The sequence below is a fragment of the Podarcis pityusensis genome, assembly GCF_964106645.2.
Source record: "Podarcis pityusensis genome assembly, chromosome: 3".
Lineage (NCBI taxonomy): Eukaryota > Metazoa > Chordata > Lepidosauria > Squamata > Lacertidae > Podarcis > Podarcis pityusensis.
The window spans coordinates 104,713,963-104,738,804 of record NC_138026.1 but is presented as its reverse complement, the minus strand read 5'-3'; the positions used below and the strand labels follow the sequence as shown (position 1 = coordinate 104,738,804).

General features: G+C 45.2%; 1 protein-coding gene across 1 annotated transcript in view; it reads left to right on the top strand.

Annotated features, from left to right (window-relative positions):
• Positions 1–24,842, top strand: part of PTK7 (protein tyrosine kinase 7 (inactive)) — a 106,996-nt gene that overhangs the window by 53,739 nt on the left and 28,415 nt on the right. The window contains exons 2-5 of the mRNA XM_080998124.1: positions 17,764–18,057; positions 21,961–22,063; positions 22,823–23,013; positions 24,474–24,624. Of these exons, the coding sequence (XP_080854250.1) occupies positions 17,764–18,057; positions 21,961–22,063; positions 22,823–23,013; positions 24,474–24,624 (739 nt within the window). The remainder of the gene's footprint in view (positions 1–17,763; positions 18,058–21,960; positions 22,064–22,822; positions 23,014–24,473; positions 24,625–24,842) is intronic.

Below are 24,842 nucleotides of genomic sequence, written 5' to 3'. Positions count from 1 at the left end.
AATTGTTTGTTTAAATTGGCTTTGTTCAGTACATAGTCATGGCTGTGGAATGCCCTTGTCACCCTGGCTGCAGTCCCACACCAGGGTTCTTAATGCTGCTAGAGTGGGACAAAAATGCTGGATTTGCACACTTCTTGAGGTTTATATATTTATTTTTCATAACCTTAAGTTTTGAAAATCCCAACTGTAAATTTGCTAAAAGCTAAGCCTTTCACTGTGATAGAACTAAAGCTGCGTTTTGCTCTAGCCCTGAGGACTGAATGCTGAAATTATTCACAATTTTAAATACTTCCATCTTAAAGTGAATATTGCAGAATCCTGGTACGTGGTTCGTTTTGACTTGTTATTGCTAGCAACCCGAAATTGCTATAATGCTGAAAATTGGGAATACTTTGTGGTTCGTGTCCTTGCATAGAATGCATAGAAGCAGTCGGCAGATGTAATTTTCATCCTTATGAAGAGGCTGCTTTTGATCTTGTTAGATTAAACACAGATTCAAATGAAGCAAATGAACCCCAGCATATTTTGTAAATTGGTTTGGTGTGTCCCTTAACCAAAAGACAGCCATGCTTCTGTGCCCAGAGTAAGTCTTCAGACCAGACAATTGCTGCCCTGGGGTGTGTTGGGGGAGCCATTTGCAGCTAAACTTTTAATATGTACGCTGCTCAACTGCGTTTTTATTTTCAGCAGAACAGACTCTATGGGAAATCTCATGGTTAAATCAGGTTGTGGCTTTCCCAACTCCCAGTTCTTATGAAATCAAATAATTAAATCACTGCAGGATAGAAAATAATAATAATAATAATAATAATAATAATAATAATAATAATAATGTGGTACTTCAAATCCAAAAACAATGCTTAGTATTCTGTCCCCATGAACCTAGGCTCATTTAAATATGACAGAAACCATTGGAAAAGATTAGTTAAGTCAAAAGACATTTGACGTTGATTGGATTATGTATGTGGCAATAATATGTGATATGAAACTGAGATACAAAAGCTGCAGTTAAATGGCACATTAAACCTAGGTTATGGGCGCAACAACGGAATGTCTAGGCGTCCTTTTTTAATAACAAGAATGCAAAGCTGAAAATGAATGAAGTGCAGCTAAAATATTATGTTCATTTTCCACATGGTCTAGTCCTTCCTCTGCCTACCTCCCTAATCTTCTTAAGAGGGTCTCTTCTCTAGTCTTCTGAGAGTAATTGGAAGTAAAGGTAAAGGTACCCCTGCCCGTACGGGCCAGTCGTGTCCGACTCTGGGGTTGCGTGCTCATCTCGCTCTAGAGGCCGTGAGCCGGCGCCGTCCGAAGACACTTCCGGGTCACGTGGCCAGCGTGACGAAGCTGCAACTGGCGAGCCAGCACCAGCGCCGCACACGGAAACGCCGTTTACCTTCCCGCTATAAAGCGGTCCCTATTTATCTACTTGCACTTAAGAGTGCTTTCGAACTGCTAGGTGGGCAGGAGCTGGGATCGAACGACAGGAGCTCACCCCGCCGCGGGGATTCGAACCGCCGACCATACGATCGGAAAGTACTAGGCACTGAGGTTTTACCCACAGCGCCACCCGCGTCTCTAATGCCATACTACTACTTCCCAAATTGGAAGTAGGAAGGCAGAAAAAGGTCCTCCTTTCCTTCCACTTTGCAGTTTTAATCTGAAATCTTAGGCGCAGTACTACGCCCAGAGCTCAGAACCTGCCCGCGTTAATGAAATCCCCGGTTGCAAAATGCGCCTAGAACAATGGGAGTTTCGAACACTGTATGTCAGGGGTCAGCAACCTTTTTCAGCAGGGGGCCGGTCCACTGTCCCTCAGACCATATGCCCCACAAATAACCCAGGAATGCATTTTAAATAAAAGCACACATTCTACTCATGTAAAAACACCAGGCAGGGCCCACAAATAACCCAGAGATGCATTTTAAATAAAAGGACACATTCTACTTGTGAAAAACATGCTGATTCCCAGACTGTTCACGGGCCGTATTGAGAAGGCGATTGGGCCGGATCCGGCCCCGGGCCTTAGGTTGCCTACCCCTGCTGTATGTGATTACTAAGCCTGGATCGGTTTTATCATTATGGCAGTTCATATGGTGACAGAATTGCGGCTTCTCTTTTAAACAATGTATTCGTAACAACATATTTTACCTTATTTTAATTAACAAGTGACAGTGGCCTGGTTTGCACATCGCTTTAAACCATAGTTAAACTACCCTATGGTTTGGAGGTGAATGGGCTGTGTACTGGTGCCTGGGGCTAAAGTTGTAGGTGCTTTGCTTTGCCCCTGCCGCACCGCCAAGAATCAAGGCACGGTTTGGCTTAGCACTGGCTCTGAATTCAGGTTTGTGATTTGTTTCCCGCCAAACCAACCATAAGCAACGATCTCCTTAGCGCTGTGTTGAATTCCTTCCGCAATCTCCTTACCTTCAGTAGAGATACATATGCTGTTTTCAACATGTTCTGAATCAGTTGGGTGTGTAGCTTTCCCCATTTGCGGGGAGAGCGCTAGGCTTTCCAATCTTAGCTTTGCCACTCTATAAACAAATGCACCTTGTTAATTCTCCCTTCCCTCGCAAATGCACCTCACCTCACCTACTCTCCTTAATTAAAAAGTTGCCTACTGGAACAATCAGAAAGCTTTGCGCTCCAGTAAAACCAGTGTTCTTCCAAAGGAAGAGAGAGAGGACATGAAGGCGAAATGATATTTTTTTGCAAGCAGTTATTTGACTACTAAAGTAATCACGACTGGCAGTCGCTGTGGAAAACTTCAAAGTTATTTTATTCAATTTATTTTAAGTACTTCTTAGGGCAAAAGCACTCAAATCACAACTGTTTATTTATTTATTATGGTTTGCTTTTTAGTTTTAATGGGTTTGTATAGGAACGTCCGTGCCAAAACTGAAGTGCCGAGTCTCCGTGCCACCTGTGCTTGGGAGAAAGAATAAAATGCAGACCGTCTCACACTTCAAGTAGGCCTTCTTTAGCAGTTGCTGCTGACGGCACTGTAGCGGCTGGCCTCTATTTTTGGTCAAGAAGTACAATGGAGCTGGACTTCCTATTCACTCCTCTAATCAATGCAAATCACCGTTTTGTGTTTGTGATCCTTTCAGCTAAAACCAGAACAGCTTTCAAGTTTGCCCTGTAGTTTAGAAACACACAAATGTAAGATCTGAGATCATCTTCTGAGGCTCTTCTTTGTGTGCCTCCTCCTTGAGAGGTCCAGAGGGTGGCAACACGAAAACGGGCCTTCTCTGCAGTGGCTCCCCGTCTGTGGAATGCTCTCCCCAGGGAAGTTCGCCTGGTGCCTTCATTACACACCTTTAGGCGGCAGACAAAAGTGTTCCTTTTTAACCAGACCTTTGGTTGATCCGATTTACATCCTATGCCCTTTTAAAATGTGAGTTTTGGGGGGGAGGGCTATTGGGTTGTTGTTTTTCTTTTTATTAGGTATTTTGTGGCTTTATATCTTGATTTTATTTAATGAACCACCCTGAGACCCCCAGGTATAGGGCAGTAAATAAATTCTAATAATAATAATGATAATAATAATAATAATAATAATAATAATAATAATAATAATAAATGTAAGACTTTCAGCCACACTCTTAATTTCCCAGGTCTGCTTTGCAAACTGAACTAGTGAGATTCGAGATTATTGTAAATTCGTAAGAAATGTCTAACTGGGGAGAAATTGATATTTAAGTGTGGTAGTGCCCACACTTTGGAACTTCCTGAGTATTGACATCAGGCAGGTGCCTTCACTGGTGCCATATATATGTGTGTGTGTGTTTTTTAAGGCAAACCTATCTAGTTACGTGAAATGTAGACTTGTATTTTTAATCTGTTTTTTAGCTTATCACTTTTCAAAATTACTTTTGGAACGTTTTAAATGGCTGTTTCCACTGATAAGTTTATTGTTTTATTCTTTTTGTAAACCACACTGGGGTTGGTTTGTTTCCAACAAACAGTATGTAAACTTTAAGAAAATAGACAGATAAATCTCCGAACGCAATGTCTTTTGCAAAACATGCACCAAGAATGGCCCCTGTTAACCTTTAAGTAATGTAGATATCGTTGGCCCTGCTGGATGTAGAGGAATGGTGGGAGGCACCAGCTGGGGAACCACCTCCAAGGGAATCCCCAAAGGAAGAAGGCTCAGAACCAAGGGATTGGTGGTGGGGTGGCAGTGAGTGGTCAGAGGGAGAAGAGGGAGCAGATTGTGGGGGGAGGTGTTGGAAGCTGAAGAGACAACAGGGGTTTAGTGAGCAGGAAGATGAGGACAGTCCAGAACCAGAGGCAGAAATGGAGGCTGGGGAGGAAGGGAGCCAAGAGGCAGAGATCAGGCAGGCTGCTGAAGAAGCCAGGGGGTCTCCTGCTCAACCAGCTCCCCTGGTCCCCTGGTCCCCAGAACATGGAGAGGCATGAACAGGGCGGAGCAGAGACAGGCAATATGAAGGAGCAGCCTCAGATTGCTTGGGAAGGAACCAGGGGAGACTTGGAGATCTGGGACCTTCAGTCCTCACAACTGTCTCCTTGGGGCAAGACCTACCAGGAAGAGTTGCCGTAATCACTAATCCTGGGCTGTTCAGTTTGTCTGAATAAAGAGTTATCACTACCATATTTTTTGCTCCTTAAGACGCACTTGACCATAAGACACACCTAGTTTTTAGAGGAGGAAAATGGGGGGGGGGGGAATATTCTGAATCAAATGTTGTACTAAACTATTTAATAAACTACCAGTATATCAGAGTGAGAGGGACAGGAGCTGTATGTTTCTTTAGCATGTGTGCTCAAAGAGCCAGCGGATCAGCTGAGATGCTGGGGGGATTTGCATAATTATATTTATTTACTGAATTTATATACTGCCCTATACCCAGAAGTCTTAATTAATTTCACTGACACCTTGTGAGTTATTGCTGACCTGTTCCTGACAATAGATGGCATAGATATGAACACAGCTCGAGTTCCCTCGTCTTTTTCCTAACCAGCGATTTAAATCCAAGTGTGCATCCTCACAAAATGCATTTAACCCCCCCCCTCCAGATTTATTCTTGTTGCCATGCAGTTTCAGGGTTAGCGGCTGGTCAGCTCTCTGTACCAATCTCTCTCGTATGTGTGATATCAATGCATTAGATGTCTTTCTCTTGCAAAGCTGTATTTGAGGCGGCGGGGTTGAGCAAACAGCCCCCTGCCCCAAGGAACGGCATACAAGGGGCAATGGTTTCGTTCAGAGATGGGGCGAGGAAGAAAACTGCTTATTTTAGAAGGTTGCACACTTCACTGCTTATGTAAGCAGTGTGAACACAAGCAGCGTTCTGTCTTGCTGAACTTGGTGTAATTTGTCGTAGGGCAGGAAATGAGCGCTCGCAACCGCCTTTCCCTTGCTTCCAACAAGCAGAGAAAGGGCTGTGCAAAGGCTGCTGCCTTTAGAAGTCTGCCTCCCCGCCCCTCCTCTGCTGCTCCGGCCGACACCGTCGCCAGAAAATGTTCTGTGAAGCCTAAAAAAGATATTTAAGCGATATTCCCTGTGTGGCTCGCTGATGGTCTGTGTGTTTGTCATGGGAACCTTCTGTCCTTGCAGATCTCCTTGGAAGTTACCGCTTGAGATGCTGCCTCTGCAACTCATACGCTTCTCTGCAAAGCATTACGGAATTTGTTTTCTCTTTGCTTTGCTGTAGATCAATGGCTTTCAAACTTCCTTTGGCAAACTCTTTCTGTGAAGTTGAATGCCAGCTGCTGCAAACCACAAGCGGGGAAAGAGGTGCTTATGGTCAGGTCTTGCTTTGCAGGCCTCCCCAGAGGCACCTGGTTGGTCTCTTGAAGAACAAGATGCTGAACTTGATGGACCTTAGGACTGATGCCACAGGGCTTTTATCTTCTTTAGCAAGAGGGCTGTGTGCATCTGCAGAAGATTCAGAGCCATGTTCTTGGATGAAGCTCAGTTTTATGGCCAGGGCCTGATGGGTCTTGTTGTTCCTGGAAATGAGATAATAGCTCAGCACTCTATTCTGCAAAGCTGCACATGGCAGAAGGAAGTTTGGTAGAAACGGACAAGCTGTCTTTTAGAGACTTATCTGCCTTTGCTTATCTTGTCATTGCTGATGAGCCGGAGAGGAATTGCAGTGTTCTCAAACAAAACTTGAGATAGTATAGCATTGGTGAGCATTATTTCTGGCCCCCAGTCAACTTTCTGTGCTGCTAATAAACATCACTAAGGTTGATTTAAAAAGAAAAAAGTAGTTATTGTGAAGTTGAGCTTGAAAATATGTTCCCATGGTGATTTGCTGATGAGAAAAAGTCAAGCGAGAGCTGTGCACATCTTGCTTTCAGACCTTATTATTTCCCAGCCTTTTCCATGATTTTAAAGTTGAAACTAATTTTAACTTGTGCTCTCTTACCTCGTTTTGAAATTGCAGGGTATCTTGGACGGTTTCTCTCCTTTGTATATGTTGAATGTGAAAAGTACCCACAACACTTTAAAATTTATCTTTTATGTGAGTGGAGTCTTGCCCAGAAAATCCAGCAGATAGATAGATGATAGATAGACAGACAGACAGACAGATAAAACACACACATTTATAATAGAAGAATGTTAGCATTTGGATCCATGCCCCATATTGCTACTCCATGGAGCATCTGGGAAACCACTTTACTAGCAAAGATTTTCAACACGGATTCTAGTAACTGGCCACCCACCGTAAAATAGAATTTCATTAGTGTTCCACAAGCTTTCTGCGCTTTGAGTTTCGCAGCCTCGATATGCCCCTTCCATGATAGTGTCTAATAAAAGAATGTACAAGTGTTGATTGAAAGAGAGGATGAAATGTATGCTAAGCTATTTTAATGTAATGCGCACGTCACATATGAGAGAAGACACAAATAAGAGACCTGCATGGTTAAATAGAAATAATAACATATAATATACAAGCGTTGATTAAAGGAGAAATGAAATATACATGGAAAGCATATGTTAAGCTATTTTAATGTAGTGTGTGTCGCATACAAGAGAAGGCACAAACTAATCTGTTGGGATGCCTTCGTGGTTAAAAAGTAATAAAATATAACATAGAAGTCTTAATTAAAAGAGATATGAAATATGCATGGGAAGCATATGCTAAACTATTTTAATGTAAGTTACGTATGAGAGAAATCTAATAATAAGATGCCTGCATGGTTAAATAGTAGAGTCAATGTGCTTTATTGCCAGTAGCTTGGGAGCGCATGAAGAAACACATGTAGTACCCCTATCATGTTTATCGCCCTTTATTTTTAATCTGTCTTAGTGTATTAGATGGCAAACATTTGGTGTGTTAAAATTTGCAGTGAAATTGATATGCAGCATTGCTAATTTCACTTATGCATCTTAATATAGGAACATGTGTTTCCCTTTGCTGTGTAGCCTTGAGATACTTAGCCGGCCTTTGTTGTATAGGCAGCAGCTGCCGTGAATTGATGGATAAACAGGGCATCCTTGTAAGTCATTATTATGGGTGTGCGGCAGCTGATGATGGAAAGGGCCTCTGGCATTCCTCTCTCACCAAGATGAGAGAATTAGACCTGTCTTTAGATGGGGGCGGGGATTAATCTCAAGGAACGCTGACTAGCAATCTGGGATTTGAGGATGGGGAGTGGATGGTGAAAGGGTGGGGGTTGGCATGTGGCTTGGCTTGTTCATTGTCTGGAGAGCTTGTATTAAGATTATTCCTTGCCGGAGGTTCCCATAAAATGCATGGGTCATCTTGTATTGCTCCAGTTCTCCCACAACCGTGACTTGGATTGATGCTGGGAAATCCTTCTTCTGGCAAGGACTAGGGCTACAAGGTCTTCTGGCTGCCCAGATTTGATGCCCACTAAATACCTATCCCTGGGTGCCTCTCTTCCTTTCCTCCCTATTAAAGAAAAAGGTATCAGTGAAATCCTATGCATGTACTTGGAAGTAAGTTCCCCTGTGTCCCTTGTAAAAGGTAAAGGACCCCTGGACAGTTAAGTCCAGTCAAAGGCGACTATGGGGTTGCAGCGCTCATCTCGCTTTCAGGCCGAAGGAGCTGGCGTTTGTCCACAGACAGCTTTCTGGGTCATGTGGCCAGCATGACTAAACCGCTTCTGGCGCAACGGAACACCGTGACGGAAACCAGAGCACACGGAAACTCCGTTTACCTTCCCGCCACAGCGGTACCTATTTATCTACTTGCACTGGTGTGCTTTCAAACTGCTAGGTTGGCAGGAGCAAGGACAGAGCAACAGGAGCTCACCCTGTCGTGGGGATTCGAACCGCCAACATTCTGATCAGCAAGCCCAAGAGGCTCAGTGGTTTAGACCACAGCGCCACCCGCATCCCATGTAACTTACTTTCAAGTACATGTAGCCTTAAAGACTAAATTGCAGCCTGATCCAGTGTGAGGGAGGTCTGGGAGGTTGCTCCTGGCCTAGGAAGAGGTGCTGGAGATGTGGAAAGTGAGTTGCATATTGTCTTGACTGCAGATATCTAACCATCTGTCTCTGTCTCTCTCTCTCTCTCCCCCCCCCCCCATTTAAATGTTATTTTCATCCTTAAAGGGTGATGGGTACATAATTCAGTTGACCTGAAAGCGAAAGGATGGACTCAACAAGATCTAGGGGTTGAGGAGTTCTTTAGTGAAGGTCCCTGTGATAATGTGAGGTGGGAGGGAGGGAGGGAGGAGGGGTTGTGTCTCTTTTGCCAAGTGTTTGATGGCAAGAGTGTGATTTGTATTGTCTTAATAAAATGGATCTGGTATACGCAGACTTTGTATTCTAATGGAAGCCACCTAGAGTGACTGGGGCAACCCAATCAGATGGGCGAGGTGTAAGTAAATAACTACAGTGGTACCTCAGGTTAAGAACTTAATTCATTCTGGAGGTCTGTTCTTAACCTGAAACTGTTCTTAACCTGAGGCACCACTTTAGCTAATGGGGCCTCCTGCTGCTGCTGCGCCGCCACCACGTGATTTCTGTTCTCATCCTCAGGTAAAGTTCTTAACCTGAGGTACTATTTCTGGTTATCGGAGTCTGTAACCTGAAGCGTATGTAACCTGAAGCGTATGTAACCTGAAGCGTATGTAACCTGACATACCACTGTATAGTGATTCATCCAGACCTTTTGAGATATTTTAAACTCCTCTCTTTAAGGAGAGATTAGACTGCCATCTTGGTTGGGAAAGTCTCAGAGCATCATAGTCATTGTCTTGGCAGGTACAGTGGTACCTCAGGTTACAGATGCTTCAGGTTACATACGCTTCAGGTTACAGACTCTGCTAACCTAGAAATAGTACCTCGGGTTAAGAACTTTGCTTCAGGATGAGAACAGAAATCGTGCTCTGGCGGCATGGCAGCAGCAGGAGGCCCCATTAGCTAAAGTGGTGCTTCAGGTTAAGAACAGTTTCAGGTTAAGAACAGACCTCTGGAACGAATTAAGTACTTAACCCGAGGTACCACTGTAGTATAATAACAGAGATCTCAGAAAACACTCAGAAGAACAGTTTTACAGTTGTTTATTATTATTATTATTATTATTACGTGCAGCTTTCATTAGGCTTGGCTTGAAAACAAGGTGAACCTCCTTTCAACACATCTAACGGTTCAGCTAAATTGAGTGAATGTTTATGTGACCAAATTTCAACAAGTACCATCCAGTTTTGTTTTTTCTGGATTTCTGTATATGTTCACTTCTGAACATATGTTTTCTTCTGACTGTAGAGCTGATCAGGTTAGCTAGGGAAGTGACCTATGGTGTGTGCCTGCGTCCTTTCCTGATGAATTAATGGCAAGAGCACTCTGAGACTGGTACATGTTAGCTGACTGCAGCTGAACTCAGGTTCCCTAGTGTTTCAAAAATGAAAGTGTGACCAGCATTGTAAAGGAAGCATTAGCAGCAATGCAGAGATACAGAACACCTGATGAGTATCTGCCTGGCACCTGGCTATTTGGGCATCACGTGCCAGATTTGTCGATTTCTTTTCGCCATCTAAATTGTAATGCGCTTGTGGATTTTGTTGCAAAGATCCCAGCAGCAACGTTAGGTGCTCTTGGGGTGTCTCTAGGCGGGGGGGGGGGGGGGAGCTTAGGAAAGTATAAGGCAAATGGAATGGGAGAGAGTGGGAAAAAGACAAAGTGAGGGAGGAAAAGGGGAGTTGGTCACGACTGGTTTCAGTTGTGGCCTTGGGGATCTGGCCTAATGTGTGCCCTTGCGGTGATGTGCAGTTGTGGAAATACCATTTAGGTTTAACCAAGCCCTTTACCACATGGGAGTGTAAGCCGTGCATGCGATAAGCTGCTGTCGGGGCTGGAGTCAGACTCAGGTCAGCATGAAAGACGCAGGGTTCCGTTGTCAGTGAAGGTAACTATCCAATGACATACAACTCAGCAACATATCCCAGAAGGTCTTGCGCATGGGTAGGCAAACTAAGGCCTGGGGAATCAGCATGTTTTCACATGAATAGAATGTGTGCTTTTATTTAAAATGCATCTCTGGGTTATTTGTGGGGCATAGGAATTCGTTCATTCCCCCCCCCCCCCATATAGTCCAGCCCCCCACAAGGTCTGAGGGACAGTGGACTGGCCCCCTGCTGAAAATGTTTGCTGATCCCTGGTCTTGCCCTTACGGAGCAGTTACCGGGACTGAAGGTCCCTGCTTTCAACCCTTTCTAAGGCCCCTCCTCTCCTCCATGTTTCCCAAGCAGTCTCAAACTGCACCTGCCCACCTCTGGCCTCTGCTCTGCCCTCCTCCTTATCTTGCACGTTCTTTGAGACCAGCAGGGAGGGGAGCTTGTCGCAGCAGGAGAGGGAGACTCCCCTGATTCTTCAGCAGTCTCTCAGTTCCCCTCCTCTGCTTCAGCCTCGGTGTCTGAACTGCTCCCTGTCACAGGTTCCTTTCGCTCACTAAATCCTGTTGCCCCTTCAGCATCCAGGCCTTCCTCCTAATCCTCTCCCTTTGACCTCTCCTCGGTGTCCCACCACTCACCCCCTGGCTCTGAGCCTTCTTCCTCTAGGATTTCCCTTGGGGGTTCCCCAGCTGGTGCCTCCCACCACTCCTCTTTGCCTAGCCCGTCCCTGACAGCTGCTTACCTTAAGGTCATGTGAACTTAAGGAACCATTGGTCCAGCTGTCTCAGTGTGTCTACACTCACGGGTAGTGGCTGTCCCAGGTTTCAGGCAGGCAGCCCTACCTGGAAATGAGAGGGACTGGCCTTCTGTATGCAAGGTAGATGCTGTTCTGCTGAACTATGACCCTTCCCCAGGACCCAACAGTTGTGTAAATTAACCATCATTGAAAGCCTTCTGTTGGAATGCATTGGGACTTAAATCACACACATATTCACTCTCCATCTCTCTCTCTCTCTCTCTCTCTCTCTCTCTCTCTCTCTCTCTCTCTCTCTCTGAACAGACACCTCAGAATTTAAAAAGCTAAGTGTAAGTCATGGGAGAAATAATAAACAAACCTAGAAGAGCTTACACCTGGTGACACTGACTAAAATAATGCAAACTCCTTTTTGCTTCCATTTTTCATCTGTGCTGGGGAATATACTGACCCTGTGTCTTGGGAGATATAAACAAAACTTAGAGGCTCCTGAATTCAGTTCATGTAGAGGGGAGCCATGATTATACTAACATCTGTTGCTGGATAACCAGAGATATAAAACTGTGCGTTGGGACGATGGGGAAACCTACAGTGCAGTTTGCAGGAATATGGGTTACTTCACAGAATGACTGGACCTATAATAGTCTTTATTACCTGGACATTTATTATGTGGTCTGTGGGGAGAGGGGCACAGAAGTCTTAACAGAACAGAACACATATTTTAATTGCAGAGTAGCAGCTCTGATAACAGCAGGGGTATTGTTGAAGGGAATTTGGTCATATATAACCAGCATGCAAAGGAATATGAAGACCAGAGAAGCTAATGACAAGGTTGCAGTCATTGGTGGAATTTCTCGAGTAAATTAATTGTCCAAGTAGTGGTGTCATTTCAGTACAAGGTGATGACATTCAACCATGGCTGAGTCAAAAAGGGGTATATTTTTCACAAGCGTTTTCACCAGCATCAAAGTACGGTGGTACCTCTGGTTGCGAACGGGATCCGTTCCGGAGGCCCGTTCGCAACATGAGCAGAACGCAACCCGTGTCTGTGCATGCGTGAGTGGCGAAACCCAGAAGTAACCCTTTCTGGTATTTCTGGGTCGCCGTGGGACACAACCTGAAAATGCTCAACCTGAAGCAAACGTAACATGAGGTATGACTGTACGCAACTGCCACACACATATATACAATATGATTTTGAGTGGATGATTGCTGTGAAAGCTTCGTAGTTCAGTGGCAGAAGGCTCCATGTGAAATCCTTTAGAACTTCAGATCCTTGGTGTTCAAGGAACGGATCTGCTAGCGATCTATGAAGCCTCTTTGCTGAATTGTTGTAAGTCCCGGGGGTTGTTTTTTCGTTTGGCTGCTTTTGGCTTAATATTTATTTTGCATTGGTTGCAAATATAAGCACACGCCCTGGGATTGCTTTGGCTATGAAGAGCGGGCGATGAACATTACAAACAAATAAATAAATAAAGCTGCAGAACGGTGGCAGCATTTTGTTTGCAGTTTTCTTCAGTAAAAATGACACTTTAAAAAAATATATGCATAAGCCTCTTAGCATCTGTCTCGTATCAGACTGACCCTGAAATACCAAGCTCCCTTGGCCTTGTTCCACGTGAGAGCTCATTCCTGGGGACGGCATCAGATGGAGAGCAGCAACTGTTGAATTACCCTTTGTTTGCCTTTCTATGGCCAGCTTGTAACCTGAGGAGCGCAAAAATGTGCAGCTATTTGTAGGCGCTGGCTTCAGAGCGCTAATTGTGAAATCTCCTAGGTAGGAAGCTAGCCTGATTCTGCTGCTAGGTTCACTCACAGCGGACCAATTCCCACCGTGGCATTGTCAATGGGCATGTGTCCTCAGGACTGGCCACGTGACCCAACTTACTCTCTGTCAGCGGCGTGACCCAGAAGTCCCAGTTGGTTGTTGGGTGAGGTAGGAACCATTCAACCTCTGCTTCCTGCCATTCATTGATCCTTTTCCATTGCTCCATTCCAGCTGCAGTTACTCATTGATGCAGTTGAAACCCTCCTTCCTTCCTTCCTTCCTTCCTTCCTTCCTTCCTTCCTGGAGAGAGAGAGGGAGAGGGAGAGAGAGCACAACACAACATAGGCCACTCAGAGCACCTCGGGCTGTTCTGCTGACTAAGACCCCATTTGCATCACCAAGTAACAACTGGTTAAATTTAATTCTGCTGGTGCTACAGTCACACAAACTCACTGACTGTAGGTATTAGCGCTAGTATGATTATAAAAGCAATTATCAAGTTAGTTCTTGCATCTCAGTAGGGCTCGCGTTCTGCATAGGGGTATAAACTCAGAAATCTGATGCTGAGTTTCTGCATAACTCGAGTTAACATGTTTGCGGATGCTCTCTGAATAGGGACACACAGGAAAAGACCGAAATGATGAACTGAGCCTCAATTAGCACTGCTGGCAGGTCTCAGAAGTCAGGCCTGGCCTGCTCTGGGAAGAGGGGAGATTGAGGCTGCATGCAAGTTATTGTCACATCAACTTTGGGACCTTTTAGCTTAGAGGAGGGTTCCCCAAACTTGGGTCTCCAGGTGTTTTGGGACTACAAAATTGCAGTCCAAAAAACATCTGGAGACCCAAGTTTGGGAAACAAACTTAGAGGAAGGACATGTAAGAGGTGACACGATAGAAGTTTATAAAATTATGCAAGGGATAGAGAAAGCAGGTAGAGAAAAGTCGCCATCCCCCCAGAACACTAGAACTCATAGACTTCTTCTTCTTCTTCTTCTTCTTCTTCTTCTTCTTCTTCTTCTTCTTCTTCTTCTTCTTTATACCCCGCCTATCGGGCTGAGTTACCCCAGCCACTCTGGGCGGCTTCCAATTAAGTGTTAAGAACAATACAGCATTAAATATTAAAAACTTCCCTGAACAGGGCTGCCTTCAGATGTCTTCTAAAAGTGTGGTAGTTGTTTTTCTCTTTGACATCTGGTGGGAGGCCGTTCCACAGGGTGGGTGCCACTACCAAGAAGGCCCTCTGTCTAGTTCCCTGTAACCTCACTTCTCGCAATGAGGGAACCGCCAGAAGGCCCTCGGCGCTGGATCTCAGTGTCCGGGCTGAACGATGGGGGTGGAGACGCTCCTTCAGGTATACAGGTATAATGAAGCTGAGTGTTGGAAGATTCAGGACAGATAATAGAAACCACTTCTTCATGCAGCAAATAGATGCCTCTCCAGATGTTGGTGGACTACAATTTCCATCGTTCCTGAGCATGTCCCCTGAGGTCCGACAACATCTGGAGGCCCACCCACCTGTCCTAGGTAAAAAGTAAAGCATCTGACCACTTAAAAAAAAATTCCCAGGACAGCAAACCTAGGTAGATTGCGTGCCTTAGATTTGTCCCGAATGTGGAGATGTGTCTGTTTACCTGCCTGGGTGTCTGTTCAGGGCTTGTGACCTGCATCTTGCGTATCTGCGGAAAGGTACAAAGAAACCCTTCAGCTTTTATTTGCCTTGGAAACATCTGCTAGGTGGAACTCCCCTACAGGCTTCCAGTACAGATTTTTACTGCAGCATCTGAAGGAAAGAGCCCACGGGCTATGCCCATTCCCGTTTTATATCTGTTTATTGGCCAGATCAAAGCACCGACTTTCAGTAAGCTTTCTTCAAAGGACATTTATGTGCGGAAATGTCGCCCCTTCCCTCACTTCTGAGACCCTCCTTTGAAAATTTTGAAACACATGAGCTTCAGGTTAGACCATTCCAGGTAGCCGCAAAATGATGAACCCCAGTTGCAGCAAAGCTTTGGAATTTGCAGAGCTAGCAGCTTCAAGACCAGGCAAGGGTTATTAGGGGATATTTCAGGCTGCTGTAGAATGGCACTTCTTAGCCATTTTTTCCCCTTCTTCATTTGACAACCCACAGGTCTAGCCTCTTGATCCATTTTTTTTTCAAGTTCAAAGGATGGCTGAAAGACACTTTAATGCAACGAAGGCTAACAATTCCCTACCCTGCCTTTTTCAGTTTCTCAATTTGTGCAACAAGTTTTTGCAGAAGGATTTAAAAATAAATAAATCGCCACACACCTTTCCCTTAAGTTAGCACAGTCATGCATGGAGTAGCATTTTCCCCACAAGCACTCAAAATGTTGTTGCTGGGAAAATGTGTCTCTCCATCACTACCAATATTGCTTTAATCATCATCATCATCATCATCATTTATTTATTTATGCCCCGCCTATCTGGCTGGGCTTCCCAAGCCACTCTGGGCGGCTTCCAAAAAAATATTAAAATACAGTAATCCATCAAACATTCCTAAACAGGGCTGCCTTCAGATGTCTTCTAAAAGTCTGGTGGTGGTTGTTCTCTTTGACATCTGGTGAGAGGGCGTTCCACAGGGTGGGCGCCACTACCGAGAAGGCCCTCTGCCTGGTTCCCTGTAACTTGGCTTCTCGCAGCAAGGGAACCGCCAGAAGGCCCTCGGCACTGGACCTCAGTTTGCTATGATGTCTTCTTAGACCTGTGACATCAGTAGTGAACAGTGAAACAACATTTTCCCATACCCACCATGATTTTGGTCATCTTTCAAACCTTTTTTTTTAAAAAAAAATACTTTTGTGCAATCTTATAGGAGGCAGAATCCTTCCATGTGCTACTCAAGCAACAGGGAGCGCTTGGGATATTCACACAAACATAAAAAAATGGCAAATGCTACCAGCTCCTCCTGCTTCCCATAGCGATGCCCCTCCTTTTTCTTAGACCTCATCAAATATAGCCTTTTGAATTTCGAAGCCTTGAGAAGCATTCGTACAACCCTAATTTTAAGCTATAGCTGCTTTGCTTTCTGCTTTTGATCTTTGGGACACAAATTTGGTAAGGTTGACAGCAAGGCCTCTCCTTACCTCCATCAGATAATACCTTGCTGGGAGTAAACACAAAATATTTTCCATTTCTGAAAATCCCGTGTGTGTGTGTGTGTGTGTGTGTGTGTGTGTAATGCTAATTGCTAACCCAAGGATTAGCTATAATACCAGACAAACTGGGCAGTTTCTAAGTTGTAATTAACTTATTTCTTCCCCCTAGATGATTATCCCTAGGAAGCATGCATTTAAAATATTTATTTCAAAAATGTGTGTGCGCATACACACAAAGACTTTCTTCTTTTTGAACAGTGTGTGTGTTTGGGTGTGTGAGCACGGTAAATTAAAACCAAAAGCACATATTCAAACCTGCTGAATTTGATCCCAGTTTAGTATGTCCGGGGGGTGGGTGGGGGGTAGAATCCAGTTTGAAATTTTCTGAAAAACCCGTGTTATAAATTTTGAAATAATCTTGGGAAAATGGAGTTGTGGTTCACTGCTAAGGGTCATCTGAACAAGCTTTCGGATCCTTGTAAACATTTCCCGCATGTGTGAACTGAGGATTCTGGGAGGCCCTACTCTGATTTTGTGATCCGTAAAACGTAAGAGTCATTTACAGTCCAGCTATGGCGCCTTAGTCTTTATAGCTTAAGGCAATAAAGCTCCTGCTGTTAGGTCTGGCAAATCTCAGTTTTGGTGTCCAGCTGGTGCCCATCTCATAAGCACTTCAGGGCCTTGTTAAGGTATATATTTAACAATAAAGCTCTTCTTTCCACATAAAATTATTCCATTCTGAATTTACAAGTTAGGATAGAATGCCTTTGTGTGGGTTTCACATTACAGCAATGTGCTCCACACCTAGACAGCTAGGTGGCGTGGATTGGGGAAGAGTTTAATGTTGACACTCGTCCTTTCTTGAAGCTCCAGCTCTTTTTACATGTTCTAGATGGGCTCTTTCTTGCAAGACCACTTTCCTTGTGTAAATGCCATCGTCGGAGAGTATATTACCTAATCATGTGGGAAGCAGCATTATTTCAGGGCTAGAAGCATGCTCTTCCACCATATTTTGAAGGTCTAAAAACTTTTTGGTAACTTACTAGTGGAAAGCTGCTAGGAGTTTGCTTTTGTGTCATCGGGAGGAAAAGACTCATGCAGCTTACAGTCAGGCCATAGCAGTAGACTAGAGCCTGCCATTTTCGAAAGAGCTTCACAACTCAAACTTGAGAACAGCGTGTTGGGTGTGCATCAGACTTTTTGAGGGTTCTGGTCTTCTGCCTGTGGCAACAGCACACTCTTGCCCCGGATACATCTTAGAGAGCCAGTGTGGTGTAGTGGTTAAGAGTGGTGGACTCGTAATCTGGTGAACAGGGTTCGATTCCCCGCTCCTCCACATGCAGCTGCTGGGTGACCTTGGGCTAGTCACACTTCTCTGAAGTCTCTCAGCCCCACTCACCTCACAGAGTGTTTGTTGTGGGGGAGGAAGGGAAAGGAGAATGTTAGCCGCTTTGAGACTCCTTCGGGTAGTGATACAGCGGGATATCAAATCCAAACTCATCTTCTTCTTCTTCTAATAGCTCAGGGCAGGAGGGAAGAACCTTTGCAGAAGAAGAATTATAAGTGTCAATGGAATTTTTAACGATCTCCACAATCCCAATAATTAGAAATTTAGTTGATCTTTTCAGTGGCTGCTCAGATTCTTCCAACGCAGCCCAATATGTTAGTCTTACTACAATTTAAGGATGCATATTGTTTTCCTCTTTAACCCCTTTAAAAAAAAAACAAAAAAACTTCCACGGTTTGAGGTCTTATCTTCTTTCTCCTTTGTTTTTTTTCCCAGCTGTTGGGACTCAAGCTAAGATCTCCTTCACGAAGGAGCCGTACTCCCAGGATGCTTTCCATGGCCGCAGCGCCATTTTGCGCTGCGAAGTGGAGGACCCAAGAGACACAGAGTTTGAGTGGCTGCAGAATGGCGTCCCCGTCCAGGACACTGAGCGCCGATTCAAGGAAGGGAGCAGCCTTCAGTTCACATCTGTTGACCGGCATCAAGATGGCGGGAATTTCCAGTGTGTGGCCAGGAACGTAGTGACTGGAGAAGAAGCTCGGACCACAAATGCGTCTTTTAACATAAAGTGTAAGCGCACCTTGGTTGGCTGGTTTCGGCACCAGCATTATTTCAATCCAAACTGGCATGAACGATTGATTGTATTTGGAATATGTATATGATAGATAGATAATATCTTTATTGTCATTGCCCCCTTCGGGGACAACGAAATTACTTGACTGCTCCATAAAAACACTAATTAATCAATACAGTATAATACAGCAAGGGAGATTAGATGACTTTCAAAGTCCGGGCTTCCCATTCAGGGCCGAGATCGCTCTGGAGAAGAAGCTGTTCTTAAGACGGCTCGTTCTTGTCTTCATCGTCCTGTATCTCCGTCCCGACGGCAAAAGCTCGAAGAGACAGTGACCAGGATGCGATGGATCTTTTACTATGTCCAGTGTCTTCCTATGGCACCTTGTGGCATAAATCTGCTCTAAGGTGGAGAGTGGGCAGCCAACAATGCTCTCTGCTGCCTTAACAACCCTGCACAACCCAATCCTGTCCTGGGTAGTACAGCTTCCGTACCACACACATAAGCCATAAGTGAGCACGCTCTCAATGGCACAGTGATAGAAGGCAAGCAGCAGTTTCTGCGGAAGATGGTTTTTCCTTAGTATTCTCAAAAAGTACAGTCTCCTTTCAGAGAGAAGCCTTCCCGAAAGTGTTAAAAAATAATTATGGCAACAAACTAAAAGAGTAGCCTCCAAACTACTTGTATACAAATATACAATCACTTTTTTAAAAAATCAACAGTGGGAACCAAACCCGCCCCCCTCTAAAGATTTTTCATACACACCAACTTTATATCTAGTCTAAACTACATACAGAGACAAGAAGTTGGTTTTGTGGGGTTGGTATGGATTTGTATATTTCAATATACAGTCGTACCTTGGAAGCCAAACGCCTTGCGAGTCAAACGTTTTGGCTCCCGAATGCTGCAAACATCAGTGTTCTGGTTTGTGAACGTTTTTTGGAAGCCAAATGTCCAACGCAGTTTCTGCAGCTTACGATTGAGTGCAGGAAGCTCCTGCAGCCAATCGGAAGCCATGCCTTGGTTTTCGAACGTTTTCAGAAGTCAAACTGACTTCCGGTACAGATTGTGTTCAAGAACCAAGGTACGACTGTATTGTTATGTACCACATTAGGAACCTTTGGGCTGAAGAGTAGAAAAACAAATACAGTGGTACCTCGGGTTAATATTACCTCAGGTTAAGAACTTTGCTTCAGGATGAGAACAGAAATCGTGCGGCAGCAGCAGGAGGCCCCATTAGCTAAAGTGGTGCTTCAGATTAAGAACAGTTTCAGGTTAAGAACGGACCTCCGGAACGAATTAAGTACTTAACCCGAGGTACCACTGTAGTATAATAGAGAATAAAAGTTGGTGGCTAAACGACCTAGAAAAACACCTCAGGCTACTTTCTAGAGAGAGCCTGCACAACAATTTGACATAACACTATAAGGCGCTTATTTTTTTTTACCCTGGGTTCCACATCGCTGTTAGGTTATCAGGAATGTCCACTTTTGTGTGAACCGTTACTCAAAAAGCCAGAACCTTAAAATAGCCAATTTTGCGACACATACAAATGCGTACCTTAAAACACGCACCTGCTGTTCCTTTCACCCAGATCGCAGGCACGCTGGGTACGCTCAGACTCTCTTTCCATGCGCACACATATGTATTCTCTCAATCACGCCGGCACAATAATGCGCTCAGCAGGCAGCAAGGAAAAGGGGCTTTGGAGAAACTGCTGTTCTCCCCTCCCGGTAGGCAAAAAAACTGCAAGGAAAGTGTGCAGCTACTATCTTGGCCCGAAGCCTGGAGCCAAGCAGGTCTGCCTCTGATCAGAGGCTGCCTCGCAACCCTGCGCATGTTCTGCCATCAGCTCCACTGCAAAAAGGTGGGATGAAGATTAAATGCATAACCTTCCTGTGAGCTGCAGCTGCATATTTTTCCCTGAGGCAAGTGATTGTTCCAGAAAGCAGTTGCAGAGCTTTACGGCTCTCTTACAGTAGCTTAGTCCCATTGGCCATCACCTAGGCTGAGCCAGCTTTTAGAGCCAGGTTGTACTGAAGCCTATTGCAAATGTCATTCTTGGTTCATAGTGAGGCCAACGCAAAAGGAGTCAGGAGGGATTTGCAAGGAGACAGATGTAAGCAATGGAGAGAATGTCTGGTTTAGCCTGCCGGTTCAGGTTTAGCACCTCAGGTGTAAATCCTCTGCCTGGCACATTTCAATGTTTGCCCCCCCCCCATCCTGCCATGAATTCTGCCGCAGAGCCGCAGGAATGTGACATCCTCATTAGTGGCCCAGCTGTGCTCTTCAGTGTGATCAGATAACATATACAATAGCTCTCACCTGCTGCAGTGTAATTGTAGAAAGTCCACTCTGGATAGGGTTGCCATATTTCAAAAAGTAAAAAACCAGGACACCCTGAAAGTTGCTGAGCCAGTTGTTGAGCCAGGACAAAGCGCCGCCTTTCAGAAACGCCTCCTCCCCCCCGGATGTCAACTGCACTTTTGAAATCCCGTTAATTTCCAGGAAAATCCGGACGTATCGCAGGTCTAACTTTGGAACAGCATTAGAAACTCAAGATATATAAGCCAGGAAACAAATGGCTCATTAGACCAGGGTTACAGTCAACAAATTGAAATACCTCGTTGCCATTTTTTGAGCCAGACGGCTCGAAAGTCGTATTTTTCAATACGATTTTTTGGTTCCTGAAATTCATTCTGACTGTGCAGATAAAATATAAAGGATAGAATTCTGCAGGATCCGTTGCCAGTGGGTGAAAACAGTCAAGATCCAAGGATCCCCAGGCATGCATCGCCAGATGGTGGAGACTTCAGGTGTCATCCTGGCAACCTGGGTGTCTTCACTGATGGACAGGTGAAAAATGCGCCTGGCAAATTTCAGACACTGCTTTGGAAACGTCCCACGACTTTTGTGAGGCACCAAAACAACAAGTACTACATATGACTGGAGCATTTGTAAATACAGGCATTTGACAAGAGAGCCTAGACTTCGCTCCATCTTCCATCGTGGCAGGTCTGCTCCTTGAAATATATCAATCACTTTTGACTAGAGGTAGGGAACCTGTGTCTCTCCAGGTATTGGTTGGGACTCCGACTCCCCCTAGCCCCAGCCAGCAAGGAAACCGAAATTTTCCACCTGCCGTTTTTGTTGAGTCTCAAACCGTAGGTGGCACAACACTTCTTCTGCTAGTTATTACCTGGCCTCCAGTACCCCAGGGCTTGAGCAGGTACAGAGCTGGCTGCACCATGAGAGCTCGCTACTTTTTGTATAGCTATCTCCAAGCACAATTTGAACAGAGGCTATATCTTACTAGGTTTCTCACCCGAGGCTGCCACTCTAAGGCTTCCTAAAGTTTATGTGTTAATATAAAAGTACCTGATGCAATAATAATAATAATAATAATAATAATAATAATAATAATGGTATACAGTGGTACCTCTGGATGCTAACGGAATCCGTTCCGGAGCCCTGTTCGCATCCTGAAGCGAACGCAACCCGCGTCTGCACGGGTCGCAATTCGCCACTTCCACGCATGCGTGTGACGTCATTTTAAGTGTCTGTGCATGCGTGAGCGGCAAAACCTGGAAGTAACGTGTTCTGTTACTTCCGGGTCACCGTGGAGCGCGACCCGAAAATGCGAAACCCGAAGCATATTTAACTCGAGGTATGACTGTATAGGCAGGACTGATAAATGGTTTGCATTGCCAATATACAGCTCAGTGGGGGTTTTCCCCAGTGCCGAGCAAGTGCCATCATGCAAAGGTGGAAGCCGTCTTGCATTCCTGTAGTGACCCTTTGACACCTGGTGTCAGGTATATGGATGCTTCCATTTCCAAAGCACAGAGGCCTGAAAGTCACCTTTGTTTTGTTTTCTCTCCCCACCCTCTTTTCATTAGGGATCGAAACAGGGGGAGTTGTTCTGAAGAACCCGGCCAGAGTGGAAGATATACAGAGTTCTGCTCCAGTAACGTTGCGATGCCATATCGATGGGCACCCTCGGTAAGGAGTTACCAATGTGAATTATCTTAAATGGTTTCTGCCAGCTACTTCTCCTGCATTCCCACCCCAGAAAAGACGCCCTTGGAAACTCCTTCCTTCAATAAACTTTTCTTTAAACAATTTTTAAATTGGTTTTTAAACAAATGCACTAGACATCAAACACTTACCCAGCAGTACATGCAATGGTGTTTGTTTTATCCATGGTCTCTAGACATGCATGTACACATTCAATGTTCAAATATATTACTTAAACATAGCCTCTCCATTGAAAATATGGAGCGGTTGGGATAACAAGGTCCTGATTTGGGTCATTAACGTAGTTAAAGAAAGGGTTATTGGAAGGTATCTCTATTCGTTATGCCTTTAAGTGCCCTCCTGCAATGTCTGAGGTGCTCAGACATTGCTGTATCCCAGATATTATCCTCCCATATATTCAGGGGTATTTCAGTCTGGTTTGTTCTTCAAGAAATTTTTAAGCACTAAGAAGGGTTTAATAGAACAACTCTGAACTTGAGCGAGAAGGTAGATTTTCATCCCTCTTGCTGATGCCTGAATATGCTGTGGGAATTTGAAAATGATTCAGAGTTGGCATGTAGAACAGTGCTAGATCTCCACAAGTACCCTTTTGGCATAACATCGTTTTGCAGAGTCTGACCCATTTGTGGTGATGGTGGGAACTGGGGAGAAAGGTGAGCCATTTGGAGCTGCCTTTTGATGATTTCCCTGTTGGCTGTAATCAAACTGCCTGTGTCTTCCTAGCCCGACGAGCCAGTGGTTCCGGGATGGGACCCAGATTGAAGACGACCGAACCAACTATTCCGTCAGCAACAAGGAACGGACGTTAACCCTCAAGAGCGCCAGCCCAGATGACAACGGGGTCTATTTCTGCTGCGCTCGGAACGCCATGGCCTCGGTGTGCAGCAGCAACAACTTCACTCTCAACATCATAGGCAAGTGGGTGTGCTTCTCATTGTGGGAAAGGTCTCGAGTGATGGCTGCGTTACCTTTTGTTGGACACAGGGTAAGCCCGGGGATGTAGTTGCCCAAGGACTGCATCCAGGAGATAACCACAGGGGCCTCTGCAGACAGCTCTATAGAAGAATCTTGCATCACGGTGGTGGACCTGCTTGGATGTTGCGTTCTAGCCAGAGGTGTGCCTGCAGAAATAAAAGCCCTCATTCTCTTGTGCCTCTTTTTATTTTAATAATAATAATTTTATTTATACCCCGCCCTCCCTAGCGGAAACCGGGGTCAGAGCGGCTAACAATAAAAGTAACACAGCATTCTAAAATCATTTCATTCTAAAATCAATTCAAAATCAAATTAATGGCAACCACTGGGGTAGAGTTCTGTGAGGATTACCAAAGGAAGGAAACTACAGTGGTACCTCGGGTCACAAATACCTCAGGTTACAAACACTTTGGATTACAGACTCCGCAAACCCGGAAGTAGTACCTCAGGTTAAGAACTTTACCTCAGAATGAGAACAGAAATTTTGTGCCGGTGGCACAGCGGCAATGGGAGGCTCCATTAGCTAAAGTGGTACCTCAGGTTAAGAATGGTTTCAGGTTAAGAATGAACCTCCGGAACAAATTAAGTTCATAACCAGAGGAACCACTGTATTGACCCAGAGGAAGGAACCCTGGGTAATTCAGGAGGGACGCAAATAAGTGCTTCTTCAGACTGCACACAGACTGGCAAAGGAGTGGTGAGGCACCAGCTGGGAAGTAGGCTTAGAGACACAGCGACAGGGGATTGGGGGTGGAATGACGACGAGGGGTCAGAGGGAGCAGACCGGGAGGAGGAGATCAGAGAGGCTGCTGAAGAAGCCGGGGGGGGGTCTCCCCCTCCTGCCGCGACCAGCTCCTCTCCCCGCTGGTCTTCTAGGACCAGAAGAGGTATGAAGAGGGTGGAGTAAAGACAGGCACAGCAACAGAGTCTCAGATTGATTGGCAAGGACCCGGGGAAAGAAGAGACTTAGGGAACTGTGGGAAGGCCGGGACCTTCAGTCCTCGCAGCTGCCTCGTTGGGGCAAGATCTGCCGGAAGGGTTGCTGTGCTCACTAGGCCAGGCCTCCTGAGCTGCTTGTGTCTTTGAATAGAGAGTTCGCTGACACCGTGTGAATTGTTACTGCTCCTGGCACCCACCCCTGACGCCAGGCTGTTCACTGCCACAAGGTGTAACAGTGAAGCACAAGGCTGTCAGTGTCCGCTAGTCATGATGGCTATATATTATTTTGGGGTCAGGGGCAGTATGTCTTTGGGTACTAGTTGCTGGGGCTCATGAAGTGCTGTGCTTATTTCCTGGGCTTCCTATAGACCTCTGACGGGCCATTGTGGACCAGATACAGATGGGCTCTTCTTATGCGATAAACCATCACTTTCTCATGTTCCCCTTTTCCTCACGCCAGATGAAAGCTTTCCCCGCCCCGTGATTGTTCCTGAGAACCAGATTGTCAATAGGAATGAGGAGGCCATGTTCCACTGCAAGTTCCAAGCTGTGCCACCTCCCACCCAGGAATGGCTATTCGAAGACGACACTCCTGTTTCCAATAAGTCCAGGTAATCTGCCCTTTTAAGGACAGAAAACATTCTGGTAGGCGCTGCTCAGGTGAAATACGTATTTCCCATTTCCTCCCAGCATAAGGGAAGTGGACATAGCTGGAGCCTGGCAGGGTGGCTTACACTATGCTATCAATCCCTTCATACATTAATTAGGCTTACGCACACAGGGCTGCTTTATTTTTCGTTGGTATCCTTTTATTCAAGACACAACTGCA